Below are 15,941 nucleotides of genomic sequence, written 5' to 3' on the forward strand. Positions count from 1 at the left end.
TAAAGTCAACACGCATGCAATTAATCACATCCATTATACATAATCTGCAAATATTCACAAAGAATGCAAGGCATGGTAAATTCTTCAGAGCCTTCCTATAACCTAATTTCCTATTATCTACTTCCTATTATCTACTTCTAATTCTCCCATTTTTCACCATCCAGTCTCTAGCTTTATTAGCCTCCCTCCATTCTTCTTTCTACCCACTTCTCCCTGTAATCCCTCCCACACTCTCTATATAACACTCTATATTCATTAAATCTCTTCCAAAATACAAATTTTTCCATTGAAGACTTTGTCTTAATCCCTGTGTTCTCATACCTAAGTCAAAACCTTAATCTCTCTATTATTTATGCTTTATGAAAGCCTTCCTTCTTTTGTTGTCTCTCCTCCATCATCAAGATTTAAATATAAAATTATGAAGGTATCAATTCAAGGAATTGCAGGTGTCAGGTTGCCATGGGCCCTAGAAATTTCATTGTTGTGCCTAGTAGTTTCAGCAATACCGAGGTAGATCTAACCAGTTTTTCCATTGGTGAAAAGGGAGGAAGGAATTGTCCCCCTCCTTTGATCTACAGAAATGCTAATGTTTGGGATCACAGGACCTGCATTGTGGCTGTAATAAGAAGTGGAATTAGCCTAGATTAAGTTAAATCTTATTTACCCCCTAGTTTATATATAATTTCAAATCGCAAATTCAGAAAGTCTTGTTGTAGGAATTGAAAGTGCATGAAATTTTTGTCATTGTTTGCTTATACATAAACATAAATTACATCATTCAATAATGGTAGGTGAATTCGTTATTTAACCAGTTATTTTCTCTAGTGGCATCAATATTCAATGAACTAGAGCTTTTTAAAGTAATACTGAGATTATACAAAATTTGGCAAATCTAGGCTAGTATTAGCTTTTAGTTGTGATGATGAGAACCAGGGTTATTCCTATATAAAAAATCAAAACCATTATAAGGCCTCAATTAGGTTTCATGGGGGAAATACATAGAAAATGTGTAACATTTCTCTGCTGCTGGCAGATATAATGATACAACCTATAAAGTTGCCAAGTTCTGCGCATCAGCGATCAAAATTCGTAATAGAATGGTCTATTTCAAGTGAACTGGACAGCTGTGTTTATGTACCTTATTATTATTCTATTTTGTATTGTTATGTTTTAAGATGTTTTAATTCCTGATTTTAATGGATGTTTTTGTATCATCTTGTGCTGGTCTCTGACTGTAATAAAACTAACTAACTAACTAATGTGTAACTGAAATAGAAAAACTTCAAAGCTGCAAATTTAGTCTGGCTCCTAAATTTTTGAACTTGCTCCTAGAACCAAAGAAATGTTTTAAGACTTGTAAACATGAAGCTGCCATATTGAATCATACTATTGGTTCTCCAGGGTCAGTACTGTATTCAGAGTAGCAGTGGTTCTCCAGAATCTCAGGCAGAGGTCTTTTGCATCAAGTCATACTTGATCCTTTTAGCTGGAGATGGCAGGGATTTAACTGGGGAACATCCATGGAAAGCAGACTTTCTTTAATTCTAGCCCCTCCCCTTATAGTAACATGCTTTTTTATAATACTATGTAAAACAATGACTGCAATGTTTAAACATAGAATTAAGAAATGCTTTTATTATTGCAGCATTTGTAACATTTCCAAAAGCCAAGCAATTTGTGTCAGTGCATTTCACTGACTTCTACTGATCTTTATCATCATAAATTCAATTATTTTGGCACAACTAATTATGACTTAATCTGTAAAACCCATACAATTGTCTTATTTTATCTATCACGTCTGCATTCTGACTTCCACCTACGGTTCTTAAAATATTGACGATCTTATTGAAAATTCTTATTGAAATATTCTAAGCAAGAATTACACTTAACAGAGAGATTAATTGTCTTACCTTTTCAGAATTATTAAGCATGTCCTGTGCTTTTTTCCTTTCTTCTTCCACCTTTTCAAGATTGTTTTTCACACCTTTGATTTCTTCTTGTAGAGATGTAATCCGAGCTTAATTTTAAAAAAAATGTTTTATCTGTTACAACTCTCAACACAAAACCGGATATTACTTGTCTATCTAACTCCCAACCATACATCTAAGGACATTTGCAACTGAAAATAGAATCAATGGCTTGAATCTTATCTAGCAAGAAATGGCTCTGTTAGAGGCTTTTACTGGCAACCCCTTCTCCTGTAGTTGCCTGTTCCTCTACACTCAAATTGTGTATCTAGGGATCAACAGAACCAAAGCATGCTATTTTCCTACTTCAGGGAGGCATTCTCCCAATGACTAGAACACCTCCTATATGCCATGTTTAGAACAGCGCAGCAAGGGAGAACTAATACAACACATCAGTGTCAGCTGATGCTCTGGAACTCAATGAGAGTCTACTTTAGAATCCACACCAATATTGAGAATATTTGTGCCATGCTCCCAACCTGCAGTTAAATTAATTAAATAAAAGTAATATGGCTCAAGCATATTTGATTCATAAAACTGAACACAACACTATACATAATATATAGCGGTTTCAAGGTAAGCATCATCTTACAAAAGATGTAGGTTTCCCCAAAATATGTTCTCAAACTATATCGTAATAGATTTTCATAAATTAAAGATAAAATGCCTGAATGTCCCCAAGTTAAACAGTCCCAAAACCACTGTAGGGAGAGATCTGTAACTGTTTACACTGGAAATTTTCTATACAATCACTTTTCCTCCCTAAATATCAAGAAAACCTAACGCACTAGTCAGATATTTCCTCTGCACCTGAAATAAGAATATTGGGCTTACTACAACTCAGTTTTCTGACTGGGGGGAATGGGCAGAGTGTTGCAGCATTAGTTTTGGCATCTCCCCAGCCCTTCAGCATATGTCCTCCTGCATGAATAGTGGGAGACTCTAATCCGAACAGTATTTAATGTTCGAAGGTCTGCAAGAGATACATACATAACATATCCATATCACAGCATGCGGTGAAGGGTATTGTGTATGATATGATAACACAATGTAGTCCAATACCACTTTCCTGTTTTTTTGGTGCTTGAATGTGAGGTCAAAATGTGCTTCTGCAATACTTTTGCTGAAAACTATATCAAAGGCACCCCCAATTGGCTGTTACGAAGGAGAAGAGTTGGTTCTTATATGCCGCTTTTCCCTACCCGAAGGAGGCTCAAAGCGGCTTACAGTCGCCTTCCCTTTCCTCTCCCCACAACAGACACCCTGTGGGGTGGGTGAGGCTGAGAGAGCCTTGATATCACTGCTCGGTCAGAACAGTTTTATCAGTGCCGTGGCAAGCCCAAGGTCACCCATCTGGCTGCATGTGGGGGAGCGCAGAATCGAACCCGGCATGCCAGATTAGAAGTCCGCACTCCTAACCACTACACCAAACTGGCTCTAGAGTAGTTTCAAGAGTTCTAACACTTTCTCAATATATTTGACAGAATAATTTTGGCTGGTAAAATAACAGAAATTATACTAGTATAGAACAATTACCTTGTAGCTCTCCAATGATTTCTGATCCATGAGTCCTATCCCTTCGTTCTACTTCTAGAGCTGCTTGCAGTTGGTAATAATCCTTTTCCACTTGTAACTTTGTGGTCTCTAGAACTCTGCATCTCTCTTGCAGCTCCCTATTTAGGGCTTCAAACTGGCTCACTGACTTGCTCATTTCTGTATGACTCTTTCTCAGTCTTGCTGCAGTATCAGATTCTGTTCTTAATAAATCATTGGCTTCTTCTAGCTGTTAGAAGTGAAAAAAATTAGGGCAGGTAAGTAAGGAACAGAAAAAAAATTACACTTACCTGTAACTGTTGTTCATTGAGTGGCATTCTGCGCAAGCACACATGGGACTGCATTTTTATAGGGTTGCCATGGAGATGAGCTAGCAAGCTTTTAAACAAATTTTTAGATCCCAGGAGTTCTCTCCCATGCCCTCACAGAGGATGCTGATATGCCCACCCAAAAGTCACATAATGTGAGAGGGAATAACTCCCTCAGTTCTTCATCCACCTCCATAGGAAAGTAAATATCAATCAATAACATACTCCAACAGTGGGAAAAGGAGGGAGAGCTGTGTGCCTGCATAGAAACCCACTTGATGAACAACAGTTACAAGGTGAGTGCAACTTTGTCCTCCATCTTCTTCACCAGTGGGCTACGTGTGGTCCTAGACAAGGCAGATTCCTCAGCCAATATAGGCTCCACTGGCATTGTCACTGAGCTCACCAAGGTAGCCACTGGCCCATTTATCAGCCACTTGGGCTCTTTCCTTGTGGGTTTGAGGTAGTGAAGCCATTTCCCAGAGTTTCCAGACAAACCACTATTTTTCACATGATTTGGTGGCAAGGTTGATGTATTATCAAGGTCTTCTCTCCAACAGAGGAGATAGGCCATTCTGGGGGCATTTTTGCTTCACATTTAGCACATTCATTCATTTATTTCAACAAGGCCATGTCCTTACAATGGCTGATAATATAAAAATGTTATATTGTTCACTTCTCATTCTAAATCTGAGGTAAATATCCAGGTTCAGCTTACTGAACATTCCTCTCTCACCAGCAGCAAAAAAGAGAACTGAGGAAAGATTGCTTCCACCACACACACTTTTGGGCAGGAAAGTCAGCCTCCTCTGTGAAGAGCACCCCTGGAATCTTGCTAGCTCTTCTCCATGGCAGGTCTGCGAATGCACAGTTCCATGTGGGACTCCACAGAAACCATAAAGATGAACTTATATTTAGCATGCTCAGTTCTGTTACTTTGATAATTATCCTGAGCTTATAATATTATGTGCAAAGGAGATGGAGATATGCAAAATTACTTACCTGCTTTTGCAACTGTGTTATTTTTTCATTTGTAATATGTGAATGCTGACTAATTTTTCTTAAATCTTCCAACTGTTCCTTTAAAGTTGATACTAGATGAAAAGAAAACCCATTAAATGTGACTATTCATTTCTTTTGAAGATATATACACAACTAAGAAAAAATCACATATATTGAAACCACATATTTTCCACTCATACTTTTGAAAAGATGGTGTTAGATCCAGTGATCCATCAGAAGAAGGCATTTAGTAGTATGGATTTCTGCTGCCCCCCCCCCCCAGTCCCTTTTAACCCTGGAAAAGTTATGGATTAAGTCACATGGACGGTGCTGTACTAGGTCAGCAGAGAAGTACTTGCAAATAGGTAATTTTTCCTCATGCCTCTTCCTCACTGAAGCCCCAAGACTCACATGGCCATGTCCAACAGATCCTGTGACTCAAGAAATCAGAAGGTGCTAGGGTGGGAGTAAATAGCTGTGTTCCCACTGCTGATAACTGCCGAGAATCCTATCCATTCCTAACATTTTCACACTTTTCAAAATTCAAGAAGTGTCTTGGAATGTTACAGTACTAAAATGATATTGCAATATATTAATTAACAAAGGAAAGACAATTTTACCTTCATTTTCTACATTTCGACGTTTCTCACTCTCTTGTTCTGACTTTCTCTGATATTCACTTATTCTGTGTTGCAGCAACATATTTTCCTTTTCAACCTGAGTAACAGTAGATTCCGAGTTTTTTCTCTGACTCACCTGTAAGTTGCAAACGTTGCCAATTGTCCATATATTAAAAATGATTAGTTTTCATTAGGTGTGTACACAACTATTGCCAAAAATTAAAAACATAGCAATACAAATACTATATTTTAAATATTTTAAACCCAATGTTAGTTATCTGAATAAAAGCTTTATACAATGACTAGCTTGGATCTCTTTCATTATTTTATCTGCAGAAAAAGTGGTCTGGAAGAAATAGACCAGTTGGATGAAAAATCAGGTTATGAAAAACCTTGGAAAAACTATGGTCTTTATGCTATTTGTTTCTCAGAAGAGAAAAAATCATGAAAATAGTAGACAAAGAATTGCAGTACAAAAACACACAATGAACATTCTTCATCTGTCCCCATGGATCTAACAACTGATATTAACCATGTTCAGGCCTCTAAGTTAATTTTATTTCATTTGAACACCAAATGCTGAGAGAAAATGGGAAAGCAGTTACATTCATGCATGCTTGTAAGAAGCATTTGTTAAAAAAACACACTGGATTAGACAGTGTCCTATGATATAACTAAACTCTTGTATTCAATATTGTCTCTTAACACTTTCGCATCTTCAAATCCAATATTTCTTAACTAGCATGTTCTCAAGACTACTACTTTCCAAAATTACTTTTCCTTCTTTAATTAATTCATTAATTAATTGTACTTACATACCACCCTCCCCGATGCCTGCAAACAGATGCATGTTTTCCTGCTCATCTTATGCAATTCAGTGTGTAAATTGTATATACAAGTAAGATTTTAAAATAATTTTTAAAATGTGATACAGAAAATTCTACTTACCTCTTCATCTAATTCTTTCATTATCTTGTCGAGTTTAATATTTGAAGTTCTACAAAAAATTAAAATCATTTTACAACCAGCTCTTACTTTATATTTCTGTTCAGTATTTCTAATATGAAATTAAATATCAAACACAGACAAAGCCATGAGAACATGGACAATGCTGTAAAGAACTACAATGTCCTATGAAAACAAGATTGCACTTACCTGTAACTGTTATTCATAGAGTGTTATTCTGTGCATTCACACATGGGATTCTGCGGAATTGCAGGCCTGCCACGGAGAGGAGTTAGCGAGTTTATCTAAAGAAAAACACTCCCAGGAGTGCTGACCCCAACCTTTGTGAGGATCTGAAGAGACTTTTCCTGCCCCAAAATCACATGATGTGGCAGTGACTAGAATTGCTTGGTGTAGTGGTTAGGAGTGCGGACTTCTAACCTGGCATGCCAGGTTCGATTCTGCGCTCCCCCACAAGCAGCCAGCTGGGTGACCTTGGGCTTCCCACGGCACTGATAAAACTGTTCTGACAGGGCAGTGATATCAGCGCTCTCTCAGCCTTACCCACCCCACAGGGTGTCTGTTGTGGGGAGAAGAATGGGAAGGCAACTGTAAGCTGCTTTGAGCCTCCTTTGGGTAGGGAAAATCGGCAAATAAGAACCAACTCTTCTTCTTCTTTTCTTCTTCTACATGGGACTCTAGCAAGATCACACACCTTGGAGGTAGGTGTGGGTATACTTTATTTAAATAACTAGCCGCAAAGCCCATTCCTAAGAATCATCTGTTAAATCATCTGTTGGAGACAAATTAGTGGGGTCTCCAACTACTTCAGGTGGCGGCACATATGAAAAATCATCAGAGTCCATATCAATATCTCTTGGGATCTGGGCTTTGACACTGGAGCTATCCAAGTCTTCATTGTTGATACGGCATCAAGCCCTTGGATGATCGTACCTAGATGTAGAAGGCTCGTCTTCATAGAAGCCTGTTCAACATCGACCAGCAGATCCACGACATCGACTGTTCGTCTGACGAATCCACTAACAAACCTGCGCGACGGTTGTGGCGCCTAGGGAGCAGGATTAAGTTGTCCTCTGACTCTGAGAGCTTTCCCACTTCCCGCATCGGCTCCCAGAGGTTCAGTAATCGCTGATCGCAAATGACTCTGGGTCGGCTCGACGTCAAGGGATCCATGCCGAGATCTACCGCATTCACTCATGCGGTCAGTTGTATCAATGGCATTAAAGATTGACGCCATCAGCATCAGGGGAATGGGCGGCATGCCCTGACCCAAAGGTGAAGGTGAGCGCCAGCTTTGAGGGGCCTCTGGTAAAGCTGGAGAGGTAGGCATACAGCCTTTTCTGCCATTTTTAGATTTCCTTTTTTCCTTTTTAGAAGGGGGCTCTGACACAGACTGTTGAACAGAGGACTCCCCAGTAGGTCTTTTGTCCAGGGCCAAACCTGTAATCAAGGATGGTGACCTGGATCTTTTCTCTCCCAGAGGTGCCCTCAGACGTGTTCTTAGTGGCAGTTAAGGCTTTTTCATATAATGCAGCCTTTAAGCCCTCCATCTCTCGTCTTAGGAGTCATCTTTTTACAAGCTTGACAGGCTCCAGTTACATGTCCTTCTCCAAGGCACAGGAAACAGACAGTGATTATCATTCTGTGCCATCTTGGCATCAAATTCCTGACATTTTTTGAATAAAGCCATAGTCAAATTAAGTCCAAAAGTCAAAGTCCAATATTTCTGTCAGAAAATTTTACCTCAGAACAAGATGCGCAGAGTAACTCACTGCTGAACCTTTCCAGCTGGCGGCAAGAAAAGAACAGAGGGAGGAGTGCTGACCCCTCCCACATCATGTGACTTTGGGACGGGAAAAGTCTTCTCAAATCCTCACAAAGATGGGAATCAGCACTTCTGGAAGTATTTTTCTTTAGATAAACTCACTAGCTCCTCTCCGTGGCAGGCCTGCGATTCCGCAGAATCCCATGTGGGAATGGACAGACACCACGAAGATGAGCATGACAAAATCCCCATGATAGTGGTGGCATAGACTATGTATGCCATTGAAGCACTGTATTGATTAACCTAGTCATTCCCATTACCAGTACAAAGCAAGGTATAATGTTTCGGAATAGCAGCATGACAGTACATATTGCAAGATACATTACCAATACTCTCACGTGAAATAGTTATTACTACATTGGACCATTTCATACTGCACTTCAGTTCTCTGACATAAGTGTCTTGCATATACAAAATAAGCATTTTAGAGGAAGGTTCTAGCCAAATCTCTCCCTGACACACTAGCTTCCTATAAGCATTTTATGAATAGAAGAATATGCATATGTATACACATAAACCTTTCCCTCCCTAGTCACAGGCCACCAACAGTTACATTTGCAAGACTGCAGATTGTGGGTGTCAGCTAGGAATTAGGGATGGCAGTTTAAGTGCAAACCACCTCCCCTCTCAAACATACAAGTCGTATGCATCCCCCCCCCATATGCCTAGGAACCTGAAGCATTTATCTATTTACATGTACAAAAGATGGGTTTGAAAACATAATGTAGGGAATCACCTGAATTTTTGTTCCATTTCATCTTTCAACTGCATTTCATTTTGTAACTGTTCTTCAAGCTGATAGATTGTTTTTTGTAGAGATTCCAGCTTTAAATATAAGGTAGAGAATATAAAATAGGAGAGATATAATTTACAGGAATTTAGAAGACTGGTTAAGTCAGTAATTCTTAACAGAGCAAATCTGCAACGGTATTTAAAAATTCTAAGCAAATGGGGAGTATCTGAAATATTAGAATTTTAGGCAGCTCTATCTGTAGTAGCTTCTACTGCAGCTAGCCACTGACAGCTAGCACACAAAACTCATACCACCTTGAGAGTAAAATCCTAGATTTCTTTCTCAAGCCTTCAGAAAAAGGTGGCATAAAACAAACAGGAACCAAATACATATAAATATGCAAAATAAAAGCAGTTACAATAATAAAATGAACAATAAAATATTGCTCCCTACTCCCCCACCCCCTTTGTGCCCTCTGCCAGCTACCCCAGACTGGAGATGATATCAAAATAGGGGAAGGATTCAGTTTCAGGAGACTGGCTGCCTCCAAGCACTGAACCAATGAGCTTGAGAGGCATTTCAGCCAACTGTTCTTCAGGAGATATAGTTAGGTGTCATCTGCTTATTGGTGGCACCCAAACCCCAAAATCCTAACTATCTGGGAGAGAGGGTGCATGAAGATGTTAAATAGTTGGGAGAAGATCCCCACAAGGGAGTTGGCAGTGATGTGACCGGTTGTCTCCAATGGCAAACTTCTGTCCTCAACCATGGAGAAAGGAGGTCAGCACTGAAGGGCAGTCCTTTGAATCCCACTCTCAATGAAGTGGTGAACAAGAAGCTTGCAGTCTACCACATTAAACATTGTTGTGAGATCAAGTAAAACTAGCCTTGTGAGATCAAGTTGTGAGATCAAGTAAAACCTGCCTCAGTCCAGCTGTCTTTGGAGATCATCCATCAGGCATACCAGGACGGAAGCCTGACTGGAAAGGCTCCAAAGTCAAAGTTTCATCCAGGAATGCTAGCAGATAAGGAAGCATACTTGGAGGGCAACAATGACTTAAAGGTTAAGAACCACTGGTATCAGTGATATACAGTTTATTTTACACCAGTCAACTCAAGTTTTTAAAGGGGTTTTCATTACTTGTATAAAAGGCCAGAGCCTATGAAAAACTAGGACACAATTTTCAAATAGCAATTCAATCATTAAAAATTTAGTGCACTATTCATAAAGATATATTTTAATCAGTACAATCACCAATTAAATTAACAGTTGTTTATTTTGGATCTGATGTGCTGCTGTAATGGGAAGTGAATATCAAGACATTATGAAACAAGTTATGTAAACTGTACTTCCTTCAATATCTAAAAAAGGCAAATTTAAGAGACCAATTTAAAATCAGCCACAAATCATTTGATCATTTGACTACTGATCTATTTTAAAAGAAATCAGGTCAACACAGCAACAAGAAAAAAACATACCAAACTTTTATCTACATTGGTGCTTGCTCTGTTGTCATTAGAGTTTGCCATAGAACTGGACAAATACCTGCAAACATAATTTTAATAAAACTTTTAAAATACAATTTTTAATAAAACCTTTTAATGTATTTCCAATTGCCTCAAGGGAAAAAAATCACTGTGCCTTGAAAAATTTTTAAACTAATTATCTTGCATGTTACCCTTCAACCAGCTGTCCTAATGTAATAAACATGAAGAATTTCTTATTTGACTATTTACTTCTGGGCCTTCGGAATATATTGTTCTTATATTTTTAAGTGTTTAATGCAATAATGAAACATGAGGTGCTTCTTTGCATTTAATAAAAATCTAAACAATTATGTGAATTAAGTCTACCCACTTGCTTAAACACTCCTTCTTATTCACTAGTCACAGTTGCTAGTTGAAGTTACCAGTGAACAGGTGAAATCTGAGGTACCTAACAAGAATAAACTGTCCCTCAAATGTGGTAGCTCTGAAAAAGCCTACTCTGAGAAATTTAACTGTACTTCTTAATCATTACCTTCCACCAGCAGGTAAAAATATTTTTGTATTCTTTGGCATGTAAAGAATTTAGCTACATTTGTGACATCTCCCCCAGATCTCATTGATTTTACCTTCATCATGTTTAAAAAATACAAATACCTTTTAATTCATAGGTTGTAGTTCTGACAGTACTTACTGATGGTTACTGTAGTAAGTAAATCCTACAAAAGGTAGCTGGTTGCCAACAAATGCTTTTGGTATAGGGAATGTTTCTTCTTCTCCTTTATCTTCCTCCAGATCATCAAAGTTGCTAGTGTCAATGTCACTACTTAAATCAGGCACAACTGGTGCTACAGCTACCAACAACAGTACAAACAAGAATTACTATATTAGAAACTGTTTATTCAAACAGTTTTATATTTGTGATGAATGATATATGAATGGGCATCACAAGGACATTTAATTCCTGCTGCACAGTAATGATAAAATAATTCTATTTTCCAAAAAATTAAAAATCAACTTTTAAACAAATAACTTTGACCTCATTTCACTGACAGAAGTATCTATTAGAAAGTTTTATGCAAACACAAGTCGCTTCAAATTAAAGAGGAAAAAGAAACTCATTTTCATGGACTTCCACAAAATTCAATGTTTGTCAACAGTTGATTTTCAGAAGTGCCACAACTGATCAGTTCTATTCTTGAGGACAGGCTTCTAAAGTTTTCGCATATATGTAAGGCCATGGCACCATAGAGATTCAAAAGGTGTCTAATACTCTATTCTAGTACACTAATGAGAGTAGAAAAATTAATGATATAAGGCATGACATCTTGATTTCAACCTACATTCATCTGTACCACTAATTCATGTCACTTATCCTACTTTTCTCTATTGTTTCCTATGAGAAAAAATTCTTCAGCCCAAACAGCCAATAGCCAAACACACAAAAGTAATCACTGGCCAAAAACCTCCAAATGCTAAAAGAATCAATATCAAACTAGACAATCGAAACCAACCTTGTAAGGAAAGCTATTTTTTAAAAACTATTTATAAAAGATCCAAGACAGCCACTACCTCCCAGCTAAAAGAAGACACACAGAAAAGCTTTAAATATTTTAAAATGGAGTCCACTGAGGATGTCCTAATACTGAACAAGAAGGCAGACAGCAGAAGACCAAAGCCCAGAACTACAGCAGCACCAAAAATTCTAGCACTGAAATGAAACCAAGCAGCGGGCTTGTTTTTCATTCTCTTTGACCATGATCAGAAAGCCATGAAGGGCTCTGAGAATATTCTAATGATTGGGCATATAGTTCTGGTGATCCTTCTAAAATCATTGCTTAGGAAACTTATAAAATTGAAGAAAAACATGCCTGGAGGCACTGATTACTGGTATTCTGGAAAACCAGAATATTGCTTTGGATACCAGAATATATCTGATGAAGAGTGATACAATAGTTTTGGATATATATATTTCAACCAGAAATATCTGAATGCACATCCCTACAATTCTTAAATCTTTAGCTGTTTGGGGAAACTAAATTTTATAGGTGCCATAGAATAATTTACGGACAAATAAGTGTTTTCCATTAAGGATATTTGAAATGTACTGTTTGCCATACAAAAAAATTTACAAGTTGCTTCTGTACAGAAAGATACTTACTGTCTCTCAGATTTTCCCAAGCCCACTGGTCATTTTTGAAGAACAGATGCCGCTTGATTTCTTCTACACCATTGCGACCTAACCTGACTTCCCTGTAAAATGGATAGATTCAAAAGGATAGCCATGTTGGTCTGAAGTAGCACAATAAAATCAGAGACTAGTAAGCACTCGAAAGCTCACGCCCTGAATAAATCTTTGCTGGTCTTAAAGGTGCTACTGGACTCTAATTTTACTGTAAAATGGAATTACTTTTAAAATATTTTATTGTACGGTCCCCAAAGCCAAGCAATAAACTTGCATTTGTAATTATAGATAATATGAAATTTAATCAAATGAAACAGAATACAAAAATGTCAAGTTGTTCATGGTTAATCAGATGCTACTTTTTTAATTGCCAAAGTTAAAACAAGCATGAATTGTAAAACAGGGTAACAGTAGCAAACAGCACCATAAAATCTTCACTAAATGCCTTATAACATATTAACTTAAATTCCTATCACAACAAAACAAACATGTAAATGTATACTTTGTGAAAAAGACCTACAAATATTGTTGTCATATACAAAGACTATAATAAAACAATAACACTAAGGGCATCAGTACTATCCCACATATAGCACCTTGTTTAGCATTCAACAGATATGACAAATTAAAACTATGTGAATGCTGCTTTCAGCAAGTTATACTAACTTTGGTATTACAAACACACGTAAATGCAAATGTATGCAGTAGTATTTTTCAAACTGAAAAGGCAATTTCCAGTGCCAGCTTGGTGTAGTGGTTAGGAGTGCAGACTTCAAATCTGGCAAGCAGGGCTCGATTCTGAGCTCCCCCACATGCAGCCGACTGGGTGACCTTGGGCTGAAAGCTGTTCTGACCGAGCAGTAATATCAAGGTTCTCTCAGCCTCCCCTACCTCACAGGGTGTGTGTTGTAGGAAGAGGAAAGGGAAGGCAAGTGTTAGCCACTTTGAGACTCCTTCGGGTAGAGAAAAGCAGCATATAAGAACCAACTCTTCTTCTTCAGTGAGAGAAAATGCAAACAAAAAAAGAGGAATTGAGGGACAGGTCTTCACCATGGTGTTTTTCTACGCTCCAAATCAGATCTCTCAATAGAAGTTCCTCTTGCCAGGGTTTATAATAAATGTTTTGCATTCCTTGTTGTTGTTGTTAGGTGCGAAGTCGTGTCTGACCCATTGCGACCCCATGGACAATGATCCTCCAGGCCTTCCTGTTCTCTACCATTCCCCGGAGTCCATCTAAGTTTGCACCTACTGCTTCAGTGACTCCATCAAGCCACCTCATTCTCTGTCGTCCCCTTCTTCTTTTGCCCTCGATCGCTCCCAGCATTAGGCTCTTCTCCAGGGAGTCCTTCCTTCTCATGAGGTGGCCAAAGTATTTGAGTTTCATCTTCAAGATCTAGCCTTCTAAGGAGCAGTCAGGGCTGATCTCCTCTAGGACTGACCGGTTTGTTCGCCTTGCAGTCCAAGGGACTCGCAAGAGTCTTCTCCAGCACCAGAGTTCAAAAGCCTCAATTCTTTGACGCTCGGCCTTCCTTATGGTCCAGCTTTCACAGCCATACATTGCAACTGGGAATACTTGACTAGACGCACTTTTGTTGGCAGGGTGATGTCTCTGCTTTTTAGGATGCTGTCTAGATTTGCCATAGCTTTCTTCCCCAGGAGCAAGCGTCTTTTGATTTCTTTGCTGCAGTCCCCATCTGCAGTGATCTTGGAGCCCAGGAAAATAAAATCTGTCACTATCTCCATTTCTTCCCCATCTATTTGCATTGTTTAGAATCCCATTAATGGATGGGCATAGAAAGAGTTTACCACTCTTGTCCTGTTTCTCTGTTATAAATCATCCAAAATAAGTGACTTGTGAAAGTGCCAAGGGAGGCTACCCTTACACGTGTTTCATAGCATCAAATTTCAAAACATTTACTTTCCATAATTTTTGGTGCTAATTAGGATGGCATTAGATTGATCTATATATAGCTTCCATATAATTTGTAGAAGCACCAGGAGGGATGGGAATGCACAGAACTTGGAGACCTGCCCATATGTACTGGGATCTCCTAGAGACCCTTCCACTAGGGAGCAAGAATCTGGGATCAGCAGAAGCCTCTCTGTCTAGCGGTTGCCTCTGTTCAGAACCAGCTGTTGGTGATCAGGCTGACAACTCTCCTGATAGTGCTTCTAAAACAGCCAGATGGGACAAAGAGACCTCACTGAATCCCTAGCATTGTGCCCCAGCCTTGGTGACTAATCTTCAAACATGATGAATGTCTGCTGAAATCTTACACCTCTGATTAAGCCTGATAGCCAGAACAGAAGGACTCCCCAAGTGTTGAAAACCTACCCTAGATACACCAGGTTTAGGAACCATTTGTCAGAAAGGCCTCCTCTTCTGCTCAACCTGTTGGCTTCCACACTGAGTTTTCCTTCTATGTGGATAGCCCTCAGATCCGACCCTAACCTAAGCATCTACTGCCAAGTCTGGAGATCCTCTCTGCATAAGGGGTGGGAGGAGGTGCCCACTTGTTTTGACCAGAACACGCTTCTCGGCAACCACATCTACAAATTTTGTCATGGCAAATTGTATAGCTCTTTGCTCCAACAGACTGATTTGGCATTCCTTGTATCATCAGTTGCAAAGCCCCTGGATTGACTGACCTTCATAATGTGCATCCCAGCCCAACAGGGAAGTATCTATAGTTAGAACCATGTGGGGAACCCAGATCCTGAAGGGTACTCCCCTAAACAGATTTAAATCCCCTTATCACCAATACAGGGATCGAACAGTTTCTCTTTGGACAAAAAAATTTCTTAAATAGGCTATATCTACTGCGATTGAACCAGATGAGGAACCACCCCTGCAAGCTTCTCACATGCCATCTGGCATATGGTACCACTGCAGTCATTGTGGCCATGAGACCCAATAGGCAATGAAAGAAGTGGACAGACCCTCACCAGTTCCAATCCAACTGTCATACCATGAAACCAATTACTATTCTCCTATATCTAGGAAGGAACATATAGGCAGTTGTGGAGCCCAGAACAGCTCCAATACTTTGCTGATTGATCTGGAACAAACTTGGACTTCTTTTTGTTCACTATAAGCCTGAGCAGGTTGCAAGAATCCAAGATACTTGGGTCCAAGAATTTCTGGGGAGGTGTCCACAAGGAGACAATAATCCAGAAAAGGGAAAATTGTAATGTGTTGGTCACTAAGGAAAAATACCAATGCTTCAAAGCATTTAATAAAACCCTGTGGGGGCCATAGCCAACCCAAATGACAGAATGATGTACTGAAAAACCTC

General features: G+C 39.0%; 1 protein-coding gene across 3 annotated transcripts in view; it reads right to left on the reverse strand.

The window, feature by feature from the left end:
• Nucleotides 1-15,941, reverse strand: part of LOC143828404 (rho-associated protein kinase 1) — a 90,134-nt gene that overhangs the window by 38,420 nt on the left and 35,773 nt on the right. For all 3 annotated transcript variants that reach the window (XM_077318832.1, XM_077318833.1, XM_077318831.1), the window contains exons 9-17: nt 12,622-12,713; nt 11,155-11,314; nt 10,455-10,521; nt 8,979-9,067; nt 6,400-6,448; nt 5,452-5,587; nt 4,832-4,923; nt 3,504-3,750; nt 1,911-2,017 (exon numbers count right to left, since the gene is read on the reverse strand). In XM_077318832.1, the coding sequence (XP_077174947.1) occupies nt 1,911-2,017; nt 3,504-3,750; nt 4,832-4,923; nt 5,452-5,587; nt 6,400-6,448; nt 8,979-9,067; nt 10,455-10,521; nt 11,155-11,314; nt 12,622-12,713 (1,039 nt within the window). The remainder of the gene's footprint in view (nt 1-1,910; nt 2,018-3,503; nt 3,751-4,831; nt 4,924-5,451; nt 5,588-6,399; nt 6,449-8,978; nt 9,068-10,454; nt 10,522-11,154; nt 11,315-12,621; nt 12,714-15,941) is intronic.

This window comes from Paroedura picta, unplaced genomic scaffold (assembly GCF_049243985.1).
Source record: "Paroedura picta isolate Pp20150507F unplaced genomic scaffold, Ppicta_v3.0 Ppicta_v3_sca25, whole genome shotgun sequence".
Classification (NCBI taxonomy): Eukaryota; Metazoa; Chordata; class Lepidosauria; order Squamata; family Gekkonidae; genus Paroedura; species Paroedura picta.